Source organism: Plecotus auritus, assembly GCF_963455305.1.
Source record: "Plecotus auritus genome assembly, chromosome: 1".
NCBI lineage: Eukaryota > Metazoa > Chordata > Mammalia > Chiroptera > Vespertilionidae > Plecotus > Plecotus auritus.
In genome coordinates this window covers 122,193,051-122,214,288 of record NC_137770.1, presented here as the reverse complement: position 1 = coordinate 122,214,288, position 21,238 = coordinate 122,193,051, and the positions used below count along the sequence as shown (strand labels likewise).

Genomic DNA, 21,238 nt, shown 5'->3' with positions numbered 1-21,238 from the left:
AGCAATATCACCTTTTCCTTTCAGCTCTAAAACAAAAACGGTGTGTTTTCTTTCCTTTCCACCCTTGATAGTATTACCCTCAAAACATTGCAGAACTAAAAAAAATTACCCCATATTTTCTGCATTTTCAAAAGTGAACCCTTAGAATTTCAATGCTAGGCACAGATGTTAAGGTTGCCAAGATACAAATATATTGACAAGAATATTTTCCCCATCCACCTACTTCCATAACCCTGCTACTAACAGAAGTTTTGCCACTGCTATTTCCCTTTACAGGGGGATACATATGCTCCAATTATATCTTTATTTTGCATCATTATGACCCAAAGACACCCTTAGAAAAAATATTGCCACTATCTCCCAACCTGTTTTTTTTGCTGACCTATCTTCCAGTTTTCCTTGGTAAGTTATGACATCCATACTTCTATTTAGTTTCATTTCATTTTCTCAGATATACCAGATTTTTATTTTTTATTTTTTAAAGACATGTTTAGGAGTAAGAAAAGCATTTCTACACACCTCAAGAACTGGTCCGGCTCCAAGAATAATTTGTTCCACTCCACTGGCAAATCCTTTCTGACTGAGAGCAGTAAGGTGGTGAATAAGAAAGTTTGTGCTTTGAGTCTTCCCAGAACCACTCTCTCCCGAAATCACAATGCACTGATTCTTTTTGCGCTGAAGCATGGTATGATAAGCTACATCAGCCACAGCATAAATGTGGGGCTCAAGTTTTCCCAACTGGTGGTTATCATACATTTTTACATATTTGGGGTTATAAATAGGAAGAAACTTGAATGGGTTAATAACTATTAGAATACTGCCAACATAGGTATAAATTTTTTCATGCTTAAAGCGATTTCGTAGATTTTCTAAGAGAGTTTTCTCATTCAAATCAGGTAAGCTACATAAATCATCAAAGTCTTTCTGTTGAGGCTGTGGAAGAAAACCCCGTTCCATCATCCTGCGACGTTCTTCTGTTACCCGTAGCCATGACTGAAGACTGCCATAATAGATTGATCCATCAAGGTTTTTTTCTCTCAAAAGAAAGCGGTAGTCTTCTCCACTTAGGCGATTTTCCAGAGCCATTCGAGGCCACAACATCATTCGTTGAACTGGACAGTCTGTTGGATTGAGTATCCATTCTTCTCCACCAAATTCCTTTACCTCTGCTAGAACATAACATTTTGTTTTGTCAAGATGAAGCCTGTTTATAAGAGAGTTGATCACCTCAGCAGCTGTGGAGTTTTTTCTGGCAGGAATTGGACAGTAGATTGTCCCTTCTGAAATTGTCCCAGGATATATATGTAATGTATGTTCATTATCCTCAAAGCGTCGTCTTCCTCCATCATTTATATTCATATTGAATCCTGTCCCATCAGCATGAATAGTACATGTTCAAGATTGTGAAAACCATTTTCGTAGCAAAAGAACTGTAACATAAAAGATGTGAAACATTTAGAAGTCATATTACACATTCATTGCTTTCTGATGCTCAAGAAAGAAAGGCTTAACAATCATGTTGATTACATTTTTAGAACATAAAATCCTAACTCTTAGTATGTAAAGTCTTTTTTTTTTAATCTAATTGGCTTGCCCAGCCCGTGTGGCCCAGTGGTTGAGTGTCATCAATCTATGAACCAGAAGGTCATGGTTCAATTCCCAGTCAGAGCACATGCCCAGGTTACAGGCTCAATCCCCAGTGTGGAGCGCGCAGTATGCAGCTGATCAATGATTCTCGCTCATCATTGATGTTTCTAACTCTTTCTCTCTCTCCCTTTCTCTCTGAAATCAATTTAAAAAATTGATTCATGAATTGGGCAGCATCCCATCTAGAACTAGAAAGGTGCTCAGGAGGAACAGTCTTGAAAATGATCTCATTGAGACCACATAATATTACATTTTATTGTCTAAATGAAGACTCTTTCTAAAGCAGCAACTTGCCAAAAATTGTTTCAATGTTTTATTATATTAATAAATCAAAATCCAAGGAGTACAAAATAAAAATTACTTTGTCTTTTACTATGTCAAATGTTTGTAAAGTACCCAAGATTAGAATTAGGTCCTTTCTTTATATCTGAAGAGCCTCTCTGAATACTAAGATGGACAAAATAATCACACAAATCTAATTACCCTGCACTGAAAAGCTCTTATGAATAAAGCAAAAACAAGAAAAAAAATGCCATTGATGGAGCAAAAATTTTGTGAAATAGAAAACAGTAAGATGAGATCGGAGAGAAAGTAAACTATTTTAATTTAATTAATAATTAGATAAGAAAAACCTGCTAAAGAATAGACATATTTAAGAACTTCTATACTCTTGAGAAGAAGGGGGCAACAAAAAGATCATGCCCTTGCCCTGGCTGGTGTTGGTCATCGGTTAGAGGGTCAGCTCACACACCAAAGGGCCATAGGTTCAATTCCCAGTCAAGGGCACATACCTGGTTGGGGCACGTGCGGGAGGCAACCAATCGATGTGCCTCTTTCACTTCCATGTTTTTCTTTCCCTCCCCCCAGTTGTCCATCCCTGGGCATATCTTAATTACTATAGCTCTCTAAGTTTTGATATCTGGAAAGCATATCACCTCTATTTGTTCTTCTTTAAAGTTACTTTCACTACTTACTCTGCCATAAGAATTTTAAGAGCCACATATCAACTAACATAAAATAACCTTTTGGTAGTTTGATACTGTATTGACTTTATAGATTAATATTGGAAAAAACTGGCATCCTATTGACTTCCCATTCATGAACACCATGTTATTTTTTTTTTAATTATACTATTTTTCACTTCTAAGGTTTCTGCCATTTTCATATCCACCTGATCTTTTCTCTCCCTCTTTAAATTTCACAATTGTTTTCATTTAAGGGATATTAATTGTTCACTTATCTCCTTGAAGTCCTAAATATATAATTTTATATTTTCCAAACTAAAACTTTAATGTCATCCACTGTAAACTGCTCTTCTGATGATTGATTTTATTTTTATCTTTCTCAGCATTAGATGGCTTAATTTGTTTGAGAATTCAGCTTTATAGTCACATTTTTTGATACAAGATTTCTTTTGGTCTTTCATACATTTACTGAGAACCCACTATTTACTACTTTTTAAAAACTTAACTGCAATACCACTAATTGCACCTTTAAAATTAACGATTTTCTAAATTTGTTTAAATATTTTTAATTGTTTTCAGACAGAGAGAAAGGGCGATGGAAAGAGAGAAACATCGATTGGCTACCTCCTGCACACCCCCTACTAGGGATCAAGCCTGCAAGCCAGGCATGTGCCCTGACTGGGAATCGAATCTGTGACCTCTTGGTGCATGGGACGACACTCAACAAATTGAGCAGCACCAGCCAGGCTAAAAATTAACAGTTTTTAATATTACTATTTTTTACTTCCCCAGTGTTCAATTTCCTCATTTACCTCATAAATATTTTTCTTACAGTCTATTCAAATCAGGAGAGTTGTCCTGAAGTAACAGTATGGACATGCTATGAGCTGGCAGGTTCCTAGTTGTAAAGCTATGTTTGCATTCTCCTGAATCTCTAGGTATATGGCTTCATATAAACTGTGGCCTCTGGCACCAGTCAAAAGCAAAACTACTCCTTCCAGTCAAGCAAGCTCTACCTTGCACAACCAGGAGATGCACTGCAAAACTGTAGTCTGATCTCTAAAGGTATACAATATGGCAGTCCTAAAACTAAACTCAGGAATATCTCTTTCAACAGAGGAACCCTACCTATCCTGGCCCATGGTTTCCAACAATGAGACCAACTTTAATAACTCTTCCCCATTTACAACAAAGAAGCCAAACCTCTAGGCTCCCAGCCATAGCCTCACTCACTGCTCTGTGTTCTATTCCCTTTCTGAAACAAAAACATTTTTTTCTTTTTTTGAGCCCCACTTACTAGTATGTCCATTTGATTTTCTCTTCTTATTACTTTATCAATCACTGCTTTGTGTCTGGAGGGGGGAGGGGGAAAGGGTTGCCTCAAAATATCATCACAAATACATCTTGACAGCAAGCCATGAGCATTTATCAGAATCATCTAGGAAACATTTTTAAAATATACATTTCTAGGCCCAATAATGTTTCTGAGGTTGGGAAATCTAGGCAATTCTGTTGTTGCTAGTCCAGAGTATAGCATTTGGGAATCAATGGTCTGCATTTCCACTCTCCACTCCCTTACCACTCTTCCCACGTAGCAAGTTACTGCCAATGTTCTTTGAAAATGTCACCAATTACCATAAAGTTGCCTAATCCAAAAGCCTCTTCTCAATTCTCATCCTAACACACCACACTGAAGTGGCCATCTTATTCTTGAAACTGCAATCACGTGACAATTATTTTTCTTGCAATATTCTAATAGGCTCACTCTTTCTGATTCACTCTTACAACTCCTTTTCCTCACTTTAAAAATAAAAATATTCTCTCAGTTTCTCGTGTCAACCCAGTGCTCTTTTACCTGGATAATTTAACCTAGTTCTTTAAACTAGAGGCCCAGTGCATGAAATTCGTGCATTCAGGAGGGTCCCTCAGCCCGGCCTGCACCCTCTTGCAGTCCAGGAGCAGATCCATAGCGCTGCCACAGAGGTGCCCCACTGTGCAAGCCAGCCATGAGCCCGGCTTCTGGCTGAGTGGCACCCCCTGTGGGAACACACTGACCACTAGGGGGCACCTCCTGCATTGAGCATCCGCCCCCTGCTGGTCAGTGTGCGTCATAGTGATCGGTCATTCTGCCGTTCAGTCGATTTGCATATTAGCCTTTTATTATATAAGACTAGAGGCCCGGTGAACGAAATTCGTGCACTGGGTGGGGTTCCTCAGCCAAGCCTGCCCCCTCTCACAGTCCGGGAGCCCTCAGGGGATTTCCTAGTGACGGCTGCCACAGTCTGGCCTCCCTCTGCAGGAGGTGACAAGGCTGATCAGGGGAAGGTGCCATCCCTATCACCCCACTGCTGCTGCCACTGCCGGCTACTGCAGCCGCCAAGGTGTTTTCATCAACATGGACTCCAGCCCTTTCACCATGAAAAAATGACAACTTTCTTATTTTCAAGATGTGTCTTTCATAGGATATGACATTTTTTTTTTTTTTTTTTATCCTCACCTGAGGATATTTTTCCGTTGATTTTTAGAGAGCATGGAAGAGAGAGGGAAAGACAGAGAGAAACATCAATGTGAGAGGGACACTTCGATTGATTGCCTCTGAATGAGCCCTGACCTGGGACCCAGCCAGGGAGGAGCCTGCAACCTAGGTACATGCCCTTGATCAGAATCGAACCCGGGCCCTGTGGTCCTCAGGCCAAGGCTCTATCCACTGAGCCAAACCAGCTAGGGCAGGATATGACATTTCTTAGCCCCTCCAGCAGCAGACCTTCATTTTTTCCTCCAGGAGTGAGGTGGAAAAACCCTAGATCACCTTCTTGGATTCATATTACCCAAGTTACCAAGAACACTGCGAGTGGCATACAGGGAGCTTAGCTAATGAGCAGTCAGAAAAGGTATTTCCTCTGCAGCTCACACGCAGAGGCAGGACTGCTGGCGCGCCGCCGTGTGTCCGCTCGGGGCCTACTCCAACCGGGCCGTGGCAGCTGGGACAGGCCCCTGTATGTGTGTCCGTTCCAGGCCTGCGCCATCTGTGGCTTACCTCACCACACACGCAGTCCCCTCCCGCCTATCTGCGCACAGAGCCTCCTCCTGAGCCAGTCGTGACTTTTACGGCGTCCCGGCTAATTTGTATATTACGTCTTCATATATATACATATATATATATATATATATATGTATATATATATATTCAGTTGCCTATTATTTATGGATTTTTGTGCTACAATGGCAGAACTGGTGATGAAAAGTGGATTTACTTTGAGACTCCCAAACGCACAAAATTATGGGTTGATCCAGGTCAACCGTCAACATCGACTGCAAGGCCAAATCGCTTCAGAAAGAAGACAATGCTATGCGTTTGGTGGGATTGGGAAGGTGTGGTGTATTGTGAGCTTCTAAAACCAGGTGAAACCATTAATACTGATCACTACCGACAAATAATCAATTTGAACCACACTTTGATCGTGAATGGGGCAGATCAGAATGGGCCAGAAGACACAGCAAAGTAATTTTGCTTCATGATAACACACCATCACACACTTCAAAACCACTTAAAGACACGTTAAAAGAGCCTGCCTGGGAAGTATTAACCCACCCGCTATATTCACCAGACCTTGCTCCTTCAGATTACCACTTGTTCCGATTGATGGCAAATGCACTTTCTGAGCAGCAATTCAAAACATAAGAAGAAGTGGAAAATTGGGTCTCTGAATGGTTTGCCTCAAAACAGGAAAAGTTCTATTGGGATGGTATCCACAAATTACCTGAAAGATGGGGGAAATATGTAGCTAGCGATGGACATTATTTTGAATAAAGAACTTTTGGTGTTTCTCTTGAAATCGTGTTTTCTTTGATTACAAAACCCACCATTATTAACCGGTATACCTAGTATACCTTCTTCTGGTAAAAGTAGTATGTTTTTCTTTGAAGAACTACCTTGTCATCTGACACAGTTTAAATGGGTCAAACTCATCCCCTAGTTAAGGTAGAGGGGTGGTTATTAATTATGACGCAGGCTCAGTCAGTTTATTCTATTCACTCTAGTGATGATGGTGGCGGCTCACTATACTAAAACATGGCTGCAACTATTAAAAAAGAAATGCTTTTTTCCACTAGGGCTGCTAATCTAGAAAGATGTAGATTACTACCTCGCTTATCTACAGTTTCACTTTCTGTATTTTTAATTATCACAGTTAACCACTGTCCAAAACTATTAAATGGAAAATTCCAGAAGTAAATAAGTTCATAAGTTTTAAATTGTGTGCCATTCTGAGTAGTGTGATGAAAGTTTATACCATCCCGCTCTGTCTACCCCGGGGTCATGAGTCATCCCTTTGTCCAGTGTATCCCTCTATATAAGCTACTCAACAATCAGTAACTTAGTAGCTCACCATGGCTCAATTATCCAGGATCACCCAAAGTAAATGATCCTTTTTCTGCCATAAGATCAATAGTAGCATAACAGTATATCATAATGCTTATGTCATTCACCTAACTTCATCTCATCATGTAGGCATTGTATCATCTCACATCATCATAAGGAGGGTGAATATAGTACAACGATTTTGAGAGCAAGAGAGAGACCACATTCAAATAACTTTTATTACAGTAATTTTTAATTTTTAATATGTTTTTATTGATTTCAGAGAGAGGAAGGGAGAGGGAGAGGTAGAAACATCTATATATATAAAAGGCTAATATGCAAAGTGTCCCCTCGGGAGTTCAACCAGGAGACTGGAAGTTGGATCGCTCACTATGACGTGTGCTGACCACCAGGGGGCAGCGCGGAACAAAAGAAGGCCTCAGCCAGCAGCCAGAAGGCCCCAATCGTCTCTGATCGCCAGCCAGGCCTAGGGATCCTACCTGTGCCTGTATTTCGTGCACCAAACCTCTAGTCAATGATGAAACAGAATCATCGATTGGCTGCCTGTACACCCCCACAGGGGATCAAGCCCACAATCCGAGCATGTGCCCTGACCAGGAATCAAACCGTGACCTCCTGGTTCATGGGTCGACACTCAACCATTGTGCCACACTGGAAAGACTATTTCAGTATTTTTTATAATTTTTCTATTTTATTATTAGTTATTATTGTTAATCTCTTACTGAGCCTGTTATAAGTTAAAATTTATCATATTTATAGGATAAAACATAGTATATACAGGGTTAAGTACTACCCATGGTTTCAGGCATTCACAGGGGTCTAGGAACATATGCCCCATGGATAAGGGGGGACTACAGTAAACCTAGAGCTATTGGCAGCCATCCCTGAACGCTTAAAAAAAAAAAAAAAAAAAGCTTCTCTGTAGTAAAAGAGAATGAACTAACACACATTCTGTTTGGGCCACTGAATCGAGCTGTGAATCAAATAAACTCAACCACTGAACTTTCTTGTTAAGTGTGCTAATCAATTCCCTTTTATTCCCTATGCCACTGTGAGTTGGGTTTCTGTCCTCCGCAATCAAAAGAACCCACTACAATAAATAACATCTCAGTGCAATACCCTTTGAGAATATAGGTATTCTTTGTTATCCAAATCCCTGATATCTAAAAATATCTCTAAACTAAGGAACCAAATATATTTAAATAAACTTTTGGATACTCCCTTCACTATCATGCTACTTGCTATCCAAACTTGAGAAACCAAACAGATTCAAATAAGGCAGTACTCCCCTGACATCCAATTCAAATTTCGAACTGAAGAATTAAACAAGAGTTAAATAGTGAAGGATACTTGTAATGCCAATCTTGAAGAAATATGGCAAGGAATATACAACATAATGCCAAATGACAACCCACAAAATATAAAATTGTACTTAAAGGTATACATATGTAAAAATGAACAGAAATGTAAGGCTTCTGGGAAATCTTCAAAATTTCCTTTTATAGTTGTCACCAAAAGTAAGCTTGAAGTGCATTACCTCATTTGAGTTTAACAGCAATTCTCTAAGACAGGGAACAAACCCTTTCAAGTCAGAAAATTAAGGCCTAAAGATAAAAGAAATAGGAGAAACCAAGATGGCGGCATAGGTAAACACCTGAACTTGCTGCCTCACACAACCACTTCAAAACTACAACTAAAAGAAAAAACGGACATCATCCAGAACCACAGGAAGGCTGGCTGAGTGGAAATTCTACAACTAGAAGGAAAGAGAAAAGCACACTGAGACTCAGAGGAGGTGCAGAAGTAAAGTGCAGAGGTACGGAGGCGTGCACATGCACACGAGACTCTGGGGACCCAGATTCATAGGGGGAGAAACTGGACTGTCTGGCATCAGGCCAGGACACGAGGGCGGCTTTCTCTCAGAGGTGCCTGCAGTGATTACTGCAGGACACTGAGACCCGGGGGCCTCTTAGGGCAGGGCTGACAGGAAGCCATAGCTGTTTGGCTATTGATTCCCTGAGACCCCGCCCCACCCAAGCTGTGAGCAGAGGCTTTTGCATATGAATGGCCTAGCCCTTTGCTATCTAAAATTATCTAACAAACTGCAGCTGGGTCAGAAAGAACCAGAACTTCTAAAAGAAGGCCCAAGGCCGAACAGTAGCTTGCATTGCTTCACAGCTGTGCCTCATCTGGGCATCTCCAAACCCCAAACAAAGAAGAGGAATCTGCAGATCTCTCCATAGCTCCTGCTGGGTGGCCTCAGACAGAGGCTAAATTTGCACCTCTTTGGAGATCCAAGAGCCAGTGTACCCAGTGGTCAGAGTGGGACCATCCAGGTTACAACTCCTCAGATCCATAAGGGACACACTCAGGGGGAAGACTCAGTGAGCACCAAAGCCCCACTAAAGAAGTCTTGCCTCATAAGGGTGTCTCCAGCACAGAAGTTCTCCCAGGGTACACACAGCTGATCCTCACAGCCAAATGGCCTGGAGGTCAATTCCTCCCAGTGTACCAACAACAATCAAGGCTTAACTAAAACAAGACTGTGCACACAGCCCACAAAGGGGTGCATCAAGAGTGTCCACCTCAGGTAATTAAGGAGGCTGAGCCACTGGGCCCCTATAGGACACCTAGCACACAAAGCTACTCTATCAACACAGGGAAGCAGCCAAAATGGGGAGACAAAGAAACAGGTCACAAATGACAGAAATGGAGGAAAGCAAACGACTGGATATAGAGTTCAAAACCACAGTTATAAGGTTACTCAAGAATCTTCTAGTAACCACTGATAAATTTAGTGAGACCCTCGAGGATATGAAAAAGGACCAACTAGAAATTAAGCATACACTGACTGAAATAAATAATATACAGAGATCCAACAGCAGACCAGAGGGTCGCAAGAATCAAGTCAAAGATTTGAAATACGAAGAAGCAAAAAACACCCAACCAGAAAAGCAAAAAGAAAAAAGAATCCAAAAATATGAAGATAGTGTAAGGAGCCTCTGGGACAACTTCAAGCGTACCAACATCAGAATTATGGAGGTGGCAGAAGAAGAGAGAGAGCAAGATATTGAAAACCTAGTTGAAAAAATAATGACAGAAAACATCCACTACCTGGTGAAAGAAACAGACTTACAAGTCCAGGAAGCGCAGAGAACCCCAAACAAAAGGAATCCAAAGAGGACCACACCAAGACACATCATAATTTAAATGCCAAGGGCAAAAGACAAAGAGAGAATATTAAAAGTAGCAAGAGAAAAACAGTTACCTACCTACAAGGGAGTACCCATACAATTGTCAGCTGATTTCTCAACAGAAACTATGCAGGCCTGAAGGGAGTGGCAAGAAATATTCAAAGTGATGAATAGCAAGAACCTACAACCAAGATTACTCTACTCAGAAAAGCTATCATTCAGAATTGAAGGTCAGATAAAGAGCTTCACAGACAACAAAAAGCTAAAGGAGTTCATCACCACCAAACCAGTATTATATGAAATGCTGAAAGGTATTTTTTAAGAAGAGGAAGAAGGAAAAGGTAAAGATAAAAATTATGGACAACAAATACATATCTATCAACAAGTGAATCTAAAAATCAAGTGAATAAAAAATCTGATGAACAGAATAAACTGGTGAATATAATAGAATCAGGGGCATAGAAAGGGAGTGGACTGACAATTCTCAGGGGGAAAGAGGTGTGGGGGGTGCGGAAAGAGACTGGACAAAAACCGTACACCTATGGATGAGGACAGTGAGGGGGGGCATTTAAGGGCAGAGGGTGGGGTGGGAGCTATGTGGGGGAAAAAGAGGAACAACTGTAATAATCTGAACAATAAAGATTTATTTTTAAAAAAGAGGAAAGAAATATATGGACTTTAAGGTGGCATTTCAAATCACTAGGGAAAAGGAAATTATGCAATAATAATGTGGGGATAAATGTGGAAATAAAATTATACAAACAATTAGCACATTACTGGTACTTCTACAGCAATCAAACATTGCTGCATCTTTTATAAAGGAAATTAATATTCTTTTTATTCACTATACCAAAGTAGTTATTTCAAAAGTATATCCTAACAGAGAAAAACAATGTGGTAGACAGTTGCTGTGGTCAGAAGGGTGTGGTTCAGAATAGGCCAGCTTATGATGGTATTTACTGGACTAAGTTAGAAGAGACTAATTATAGAGGGAAACTATGGTGAAGAAAGAAAACGAAGTTAGAAATTACAGTTTCCTTTAAATTACAAGTTCAGTTAAAAATATGAAACGACTAAAGATTTTTAATGCAGTTTTGTATCTGTGCACTAATAAAATTTAATTTTCAAAAATTATATACTGTTGCTTTTACTTTTTTATCAAATTCTTACGGTTATTTTCTAACAACAACAAAAAAGGGTATCCTTTTTCTTTATACTTGCTTTATCATAGGAATCTATAGATGAATGTTAGTAAACAGAATCATACATTATCATTCAATAACAAGAGAAGTAGAAGGATAGAATCAGGCAAATACTAGTACATATCTGAAAAATAAAAATCTAGCTTCGCTAAAGGAAAAAAAATTACGTAAGCCCTGGTCAGTGTGGCTCTGTGGTTAGACTGTCAGCCCACACAGTGAAGGGTCACAGGTTTGATTCCCAGTCAAGGGCACATACCCGGGTTGCAGGTTCGTTCTCCAGCCCAGGTCAGGGTGTGCGTGCGTGCGTGCAGGAAGCTACTAATTGATGTGTCTCTCTCATATCAATGTTTCTCTTCCCCCATCCCTTTCTTCCATTCTATCTAAAAGGGATGGAAAAATATCCACAGGTGAGGATTTTTTAAAAATCACTCAAAGTAAAGGCCTCACCAGTACATATTAAAAGGAGAACATTCTATTATTATCAAGGCAAGGTCCAATTGTGGAAAACAACAGTGATTTGAGTGCAGCTGTAAATTTCATGGGGAGAGAGCTATTAAACACTTTGAACTTATTTTAGAAAAACAACTCTGGGAAAGTGGTATACATGTTTCTTCATTATTTCAGTAGTTACAATTCAAATGTTCTACAAATAAACAGTTATTACCATAATGATGTGTAATCACATATATAAATATATATGCAACTTACATATGTAAACATATTTTTAAACTCTACAAACTGTTCCTTAATGATTTTTTTTTTCAGTATTCCCCAAATACTCTTACAAACCCATTTTCTCCTTTCCTATTCACATACCTGGACCATATTTCCCAAACTTCCTTGCAGTTAGTTACATATGGCCATGTGACCAAATCTTAAGCCAATAGTATGTGGGCAGGGGTGATGAACAGTCCCTTCAGGCTGATCAAATAAAATTCTCATTCTGCTGGAAAAATGGGAGAGAATTCAGGGAAAAGCTCTAAGGTCCTAAGGCCGTGGTCGGCAAACTGCGGCTCGCGAGCCACATGCAGCTCTGGCCCCTTGAATGTGGCTCTTCCACAAAATACCACGGCCTGGGCGATTCTATTTTGAAGAAGTGGCATTAGGAGAAGTTTAAGTTTAAAAAATTTGGCTCTCAAAAGAAATTTCAATCGTTGTACTGTTGATATTTGGCCCTGTTGACTAATGAGTTTGCCGACCACTGTCCTAAGGGATACAGAGCCACTAGATGGAAAGAATCTGGGCCCAAAATGACTACATGGAGAAAAGTGCCCCCCATCACCTCTCCTCCATTCATTTTACTACCCTGGACTGTGATGTAAATAAGAAATAAAGTCTTATTGTGCACAGCCATTGATACTTAGTTGTTGAGTTGTAACTAAACTAAGCAGTTACCCTGACTAATGCAATACTATAAGAATTTTCCCATCCTTTCCCCTATAGAAGTTCTGTAAGGAAATTCCTCTTTATATTTAATCCATCAGTAAATAATATTGAACTACCTTTAAAATATATGCTGAATCTATTTTTTTTTAATATTCCTATCTATCCCACCCATTCTCTAATCTGAATTAGTGAAAGAGTGTGATATCCTTGCTTTTATTATTGCTCCACCATAGTCTGTTATTTATACAAAACACACAGGCTTTTTAAAGGTAAATCAGATCATGTCACTCTCTCTCCTACTCACAAACCCTCCGTGGCTCTCCCATAACACAAATAAAATTGAAACCTCTTACTGTGGCCTAACTTCATCTTTCCCTCACTCCACTCCATTCTCAATGGTCTTTTATCTGTATTTAAGTTTTTCCCTGCTTTAAGACCTTTACACTTCCTGCTCCCCCTGCCTAGCCCTTCCTCTATATCACTGAGGTCTCTGCTCAAATGCCAACTGCTCCCAGAGGCTTTTCTTTACTACCCTATCTAAAATAATCCTCTTGCCCTACCCGGTTTGGCTCAGTGGATAGAGCATTGTCCTGCAGACTGAAGGGTCCCAGGTTCAATTCTGATCAAGGGCACATGCCTGGGTTGCAGGCTTGATCCCCAGTAGGGGGCATGCAGGAGGCAGCTGATCAATGATTCTCTCTCATCATTGATGTTTCTATCTCTCTCTCCCTCTCCCTTCCTCTCTGAAATCAATAAAAATATATTTTTTAAATATCTATATATATAAAAGCCTAATATGCTAAGTGTCCGACCAATCCGTCAACCACTCGACCAGTAGCTATGACGTGCACTGACCACCAAGGGGCAGATGCTCCAACTGGTAAGTTAGCTTGCTGCTGGGGTCCAGCTGATCAGGACTGGGCAAAATGGGCCAGACACACCCTGGAGCCCTCCTGCGGTCCCTCCCTGGCCGGCCAACCTCCTGCAGTCCCTCCCCGGTTGGACCGGCCCCAATTGGCCTTGATGGGGACTGGGCGAGACAGCCCCAATTGGCCCCAATGGGGACTGGGCGAGATGGACCCAATCAGCCCCAATCAGGACTGGGCGAGAGGGGCTGGACAAGCCCTGGTGCCCTCCCGTGGTCCTTCCCCAGCCTCTAAAATATTTCTTCTAATTAATTTCCTTTCAATGTGCATGAATTTATGCACCGGGCCTCTCGTATAATAATAAAAAATAATAATAATCCTCTTTCACCACTCTATTCTCCTTATCCTAATTTTTCTTTACTCAAAAAAACTTGATGCACTACCTAAAATGGTATTTGTTTGCTTTTGTTTGTTTGTTTTTGTTAATCCTAACCCGAGGATATTTTCCCATTGATTTTTAGAGAGAGTGGGAGGGAGACAGGGAGAGAAACATCAATATGAGAGAGAGACACATCATTTGGTTGCCTCCCGCATGTGTCCTAGACCAGGGCCAGAGATCAAGCCTGCAACCTAGGTACATGCCCTTGACCATAATAGAACCTGGGACCCTTCAGTTCAAGGGCTCTAGCCACTGAGCCAAACTGGTGAAGGCTGTTTGTTTTGTTTATTCTCTGACTTCCCCACTAAAGGGTAAAAGACTTTCTTTTTCATCAGAGGTATCCACAGCATTTTTTCCTTTTCCTACTGCCTTCCTTATCTATTTCCATTATTTCACTTCCTAAGAGCTATTTTCAACAATAATTTGATAATGTCTGGCTTTAAAAATGAGCAACTAATGAAAGTCCTTTCTATAGAATTAGTTAATGTTACTGATACATTTACGCATGCCAAGCAATATATATGGAAGAGTGGCTCTTAAGAAAGGAGGTTATCCAAATGTCCAATAGGACATGAAAAAAAACTCAACATATGTTGTAGATTATTCAAATATATTCACTACCTACCTTCATGTCTGTTTGAGAAGTATACCTTCCCATGCATTGAATTTGGGATGAGCCACATGACTTAGTTTGGAGAGTGGGAGGTTAACAGATATGATGTAAACAAGGTCTTGAAATATGCTTGGTCAGCTAGGTATACCTTCTTGCACTTGTGTCACTGCCATGAGAACATGCCTCATCTAGCTTACTAGTCCCAGTAGACATATGAGATATATAGAGCAGAGTTGTCCCAGCTGACCCACAAAATGATGACCAACAAATAAATACTACTGCACATCACTGGCAATTTCCAGGTTGTTTATTAAGCAGTAATAGTTGACTAATACAAAACCATTAGTCATCAGAGAAATCAAAATCAAAATCATGAGAGCCCAGCCAGTGTTGCTCAGTAGTTGAGGGTCAACCCATGAACCAGGAGGTCATGGTTCGATTCAGGTCAGGGCACATGCCTAGGTTGCAGGCATGATCCCCAGTGGCGGGAGGGGGGAGGAGGTGCAGCAGGCAGCTGAATGATGATTCTCTCTCATCATTGTTGACTTTCTCTCTCCCTCTCCTTTCCTCTCTGAAATCAATAAATATATATTTACTTTATAAATCATAATGATATCCTACCAGATCTCCATTAAAATGGCTTATGCCCACTAAAAGATATGTGCAAGAATGTACATTATCATGTCATTCTAAAATAATAGCCAAAAAACAGAAAACAATCAAAATGTACATCAACAATAAAATAAATGGAATAATAGGGCATTAAAAAAAGCCAAACTGATACATTAAAAATGGCTGCAGAGTAAATAGATGCTACACAGACATGCTACACAGACATGCTACACAGACATGCTCCCAGGACCAAAGTGGAAATACAACTAAAATGCAGAAAAATCGCCCTGAAAAATCAACTGAAGACTAGCTGGAGAGAACCCTGATAACCAAGGATGGAAAGTGGAAACCTCATAAAAACTGATAGGAAGTGTGGAGGCACAAAAGGGCTGGCCCGGCTCCCACAGATGGCAGCTAGGTCCAGAGAGCTATATCAGCTGGAGGAGGGCGGGGAGGTTCCCACTGAGAACTATGGGATCTAAACCTCAAGCTGAACTCCCCAGCCCAGAGAACCAGAACTGAGAAAGGTGCCCACACAACATCTGGCTGTGAAAAGCAGCAGTGTTGCTGTCGGCCAACTGAGCCACACTGGCAGGGCATATTTCCATTGTTTTTAAAATTAGAATTTTTTTCTTATTATTACACTACTGGAGACCTGTGCACGAAAATTCATGTTCCGGGGGAGGGGGGTCCCTCAGCCCAGCCAGTCCAGGACCCCTCGGGGATGTCCGACTGATGGCTTAGGCCCACTCCCCCTAAACTGGCAGTCAAATATTCCACTGGCAGCCCAGAAGCCCTCGGGGGATTTTCGACTGATGGCTTAGGCCTTCTCCCCGAGGGATCGAGCCTAAGCTGGCAATCAGACATCCTTACCACTGCCACGGAGGCAGGAGATGCTCTCGCCACTGCCGTTGTGCTGGCCAGCTATGAGCTGGCTTCTGGCTGAGCGGTGCTCCCCATGTGGAAGCACACTGACCACCAGGGGGCAGCTCCCGCATTGAGCATCTGCCGCCTGGTGGTCAGTGCGCATCATAGCGACCAGTCATTCCCAGTTGTTCTACCATTCGAATCAATTTGCATATTACCATTTTATTATATAGGACAATATGGATGGAATGCTTATAAAGCTTCTGCTCTTTTATCCATCCTATCTTATAAAAGAGTAATATGCAAATTAACCATCACTCCGCTACACCCACAAGCCACGCCCACGAGCCACGCCCACAAGCCAATCAGGAGCAAATATGCAAATAAACCCAACCAAGATGGCTACGGCCACAGAGAGCAGGAGGGAGGCTTGGGTTTCCCCGGCAATGAAGGAAGCCAAGCTTTCTGCCTGCCCTTGCTGGCCTAGGCCTCCACTCAAGGCTACAAAGTTTCAAAAATCAAAACAGAAATGCCGGCAGCCACAGAGCTGGAAAGAGCAGGAGGCTAGGGTTGCCCGCGGCGATGGAGGAAGCCAAGCTTCTGCAGCCCTGGCCGGCCCAGGCCTCCACTTAAGGCTACAAAGTTTCAATTATAGAAGATACATGAATCCTAACAGAAATGGCTGCCGCCACGGAGCAAGCAGAAGGCTTGGCTCTGCTCAAGGCTACAAACTTTCAATTGTAGAAGATAAATAAACCCCAGATCCCAGGGCCTCCGCTTGGGTTGCCAGGGGGCATGGCCGGCCTGCAAACCACCACAGGCCCCTCACCCAGGCCACCCCACACCCCAAGGGAACCCCCACCCTGATCCGGGACATCCTTCAGGGCAAATCAGCTGGCCCCCAACCATGCACCAGGCCTCTATCCTATCTAATAAAAGAGTAATATGCAGATTGACCATCACTCCAACACACAAGATGGCTGCCCCCATGTGGTCAAAGATCCTGCCCCCATGTGGACACAAGATGGCCACCACAAGATGGCCAGCCAGCAGGGGAGGGCAGTTGGGAGGGACCAGGACTGCAAGCGAGGGCAGTTGGGGGCGATCAAGCCTGCAGGGAAGGGCAGTTGGGGGTGACCAAGCCGGCAGAGGAGAGAAGTTGGGGGTGACCAGGCCTGCAGGGAAAGGCAGTTGGGAGGGACCCAAGCCTGCCGGGGAGAGCAGTTGGGGGGACCAGGCCTGCAGGGGAGGGCAGTTAAGGGGTGACCATGCCTGCAGGGGAGAGCAGTTGGGGGGCACCAGGCCTGCAGGGGAGGGCAGTTAGGGGTGACCAGGCCTGCAGGGGAGGGCAGTTAGGGGCAATCAGGCTGGCAGGGGAGCAGTTAGGCATCAATCAGATTGGCAGGGGAGTAGTTAGGGGGTGATCAGGCTGGCAGGCAGAAGCGGTTAGGGGCAATCAGGAAGGCAGGCAGGCGAGCAGTTGGGAGCCAGCAGTCCTGGATTGTGAGAGGGATGTCCGACTGCCCATTGAGATCGGGCCTAAATGGACAGTCGGACATCCCTCAAGGGGTCCCAGATTGGAGAGGGTGCAGGCTGGGCTGAGGGACACCCCGCCCCCGTGCACGAATTTTGTGCACCGGGCCTCTAGTTTAATTAATAAAATTCTAGAAGCTTCATAAATATTTACATTGTTTTACTCAGCAAATTTTCTACTCTGTAGAAACACCCTAAAATTTATTCATAAGTACAACACAACAGATTGCTTGACAGAAAAACTAAGAACTCTACAATTCTTTAGAATTCTTTTTTTTTAATATATTTTTATTGACCTCAGAGAGGGAAAGAGTGATAGAAACATCAATGATAAGAATCATTGATCAGCTGCCTCTTGCACACCCCACACTGGGGCTCAAACTCACAACCCTGGCATGTCCCCTTACCAGGAATTGAATTGCAAACTCCTGGTTCATAAGTCAACACTCAACCACTGAACCATGCCAGCTGAGCTTTAGAATTCTTAATAAAAATACAAAAATTCTACTTTTTCTAGGTCATTTATTCTGAGGTTCCTTTTGCTATCTCAATGATATTTGCCTTCAAGACTATAAAATCACCCTCCACTCATGGAAGGGAAACTGGACTTCAAAGAGCTCTCTACCTCAGCTCCCATACTCTAAATAAATGTATTATGTGAACATGCATTTAGTGATTCCTATGAGGTCAGGAATCTCAGCAGTACTTCACTTTCTAAATTTCTGTAACAGTTTATTTCAATTATAGCTTTAAGAAAATATCTCCTCTTTATTGAGCATATATAGTTAGATAGATGCTGTACTGTGTGCTTTGTATTACCTCATTTAATAAGAAATGTGTGCTATTATCCTCACTTACAGATGAAGAAACCAGTTCTAGGGAGGTTATGTGATGATCCCAAGATATTAACAAATATGTGAGTGATTTGGGGTTAGGAACCAGATTCCAATTTCTTAACCAATATACTAAGCACAAGTGAGAAACATGATAATTAAAAATAATAGCAACAAACACTCATATAGCTTTTACTATGTGCTTAATTTAATCCTCATAACAATCCTAATTAAATGTGAACTATTATCATCCGCATTTTAAAAATCAAGAAATTGAAGCCCGTGGAGGTTGCCACTTGTCTAAGGTTACTGGCATAGCCAGTGGTCTAGCCCTAGAAATGGGGTTCTTAACTACCATCTACTTTTCCTTTCAGAAACTGCCTTCTGTTACATTTGATACGGTAAATGTCACATTTATTCTATGAAATTATAAACTTTTATTAGAGAGCAAAGATCAAATCTAGCCCCACGACACCTCAGCTGGCTGCACAACACCTCAGCATTACGTTTTTTTCTAGCATAGGGACTGGTAAGTAATAAGGGGCGACTAGAATGTATAAACTGGGGCCCTAAGAAAGTCTTCTTTGCAATAGTATTAGTTGAGCTTTGCCTTGCCACTAAACTCCAAAAATTACGTATCTAATTACTTAGTAGTCTCCCCTACTAGTCCACATGCTTGTTGAGGGCTTTTTCTTTGACTTTGTATCTGCTGCACAATCTTTATACCTAACAGAAACTCAAAAAATGTTTGCTGAACAAATATATGAAACTCTTATTACACAGTGCTATACTTCACAATCCCCACTATCAATATAAGCAATAATATAAAAGAGATTCATAAGCAATAATATAAAAGATTCATAAGCAATTATATAACTTGTGGTGAACCATCTATTAGGCTGAAGTAGGAGAGTAAAGACAGTAGAGACATCTTACCTAATAATAGACAAACATGTAAATTGACCGTACCTCAGCTACACCACCAGCCAATCAGGAGTGATATGCAAATTAACCCAACAAAGATGGCGGTTAATTTGCATACACAGGCGCTGAGTGACCAAGGGCGGGTGTTCCGCCCCACCCCCGGTCTCTCAGGGCCTCTGAGCAGCGTGGGAAGGCAAGCGGAAAGAGGCAGCTCCAGGCTGGGCCGGAGTGGAAAGGCGGTGCCGGCAGCCAAGGCAAGGAAGGCCCATTCTAGCACGAATCTTCATGCATCAGGCTTCTAGTATGTTATAACCAGCAGTAAATATGGGAGCAAAGTAAAACAAAGGAGACTTCTCCTTTTATTATTTTACGTATTTATAAATTTGTATTCCATTCGTTTTGTTCAAAAATACCCTTCATTGAGCACCTCTCTTTGATTTTCAAAGGAGACTAGGGGAGTTCATCTAGGAGTTGATCTATTTATGAGTTCCACAATGTCTTCATATTTTGGGTGTCTTGGAGATAAAATAGACACCGTATGGCTATAAATTGAACATCAAAATGCTGTGAGACTTAGCATCACTTTCCATATTTGTAAGCTTGTGCAACAATAACTCAACACTTATTTAGAAGCATGGCGAGGATCCAAGATGGCGGCGTAGGTAAACACCTAAACTGCTGCCTCGCACAACAATTTTAAAACTACAACTAAAAGACAAAACGTCTATCACCCAGAACCACGGGAAAGCTGGCTGAGTGGAAGTTCTACAACTAGAAGGAAAGAGAAAGAGCACTGAGACATGCACAAGCGCTGAAAAGCTGAGGTACAGAGGCGCGCGAATCGGGCTGGCGACGGGCAACTGGGAGCGCTGCTTTTTTCAACCCGAAGGGAGACAAGCCCCCGATTACTCCAAACTCCAGTTTCTGGGGAGATGCGGGGACCCAAACTCCTACGGGGAGAAGCTGGACTGTCTGCCATCGGGTCGGAAAGCGAGGGTGGCTTGCTTGCAGGGCTGCGCGCAGGAATAATTGTTTACTGTGCTGGGGCGTGGGACGCGGGGACGCAGTTGGAGACGCAGAGCCGGCTTACTTGCAGCCATCGCTGTTTGCCATGCCCTAGACTAGTGATGCCCTGAGACCCCACCCTGCACAACCTACAAACCCACCCAAGCTCCAAGCAGCGGCTTTGGCATATGAATGGCCTGCCCTATCGCAGCTTAACCTAGCAAACTTGCATCCTGGGGCAGACAGCTCCAAAACCTCCAAGCCCCGAGCAAAGAGGAGAAAACTGTAGTTCTCGCTGTAGCTCCTGCTGGGTGGCCTCAGACAGTAGCTGACCTGCACCCCATTGGAGAACCAGAAGCCAGTGTACCCAGTGGTCAGTGTGAGACACCAGATTTCAACTCCTCACATCCATAAGTGACACATTCAAGAGGCAGACTCAGTGAGCACCAAAGCCCCACTGAAACAAGTCCTGCACCATAAGCGTGTCTCCAGCGCAGCAGTTCTTCCATTATAGACACAGCGGGTCCTCACAGCCAATTGGCCTGGAGGTCAATTCCTCCCAGTGTACCAACAGCAATCAAGGCTTAACTACACCAAGACTTTGCACTCAGCCCACAAAGGGGTGTACCAAGAGTGTCCACCTCAGGTGATTGGGGAGGCTGAGCTACTGGCCCCTATAGGTCACCTACCACACAAAGCCACTCCATCAACACAGGGAAGCAGCAAAATACAGAGACAAAGAAACATGTCATGAATGAAAGAAATGGAGGA

At 42.3% G+C, this 21,238-nt stretch overlaps 1 protein-coding gene across 12 annotated transcripts in view; it reads right to left on the bottom strand.

Moving 5' to 3' along the window:
* MYO9A (myosin IXA) overlaps nt 1-21,238 on the bottom strand; it is a 388,202-nt gene that overhangs the window by 323,798 nt on the left and 43,166 nt on the right. For all 12 annotated transcript variants that reach the window (XM_080656867.1, XM_080656874.1, XM_080656871.1 and 9 more), the window contains exon 2: nt 520-1,430. In XM_080656867.1, coding sequence (XP_080512993.1) covers nt 520-1,359 — 840 coding nt within the window. In that variant the 5' untranslated portion in view covers nt 1,360-1,430. The remainder of the gene's footprint in view (nt 1-519; nt 1,431-21,238) is intronic.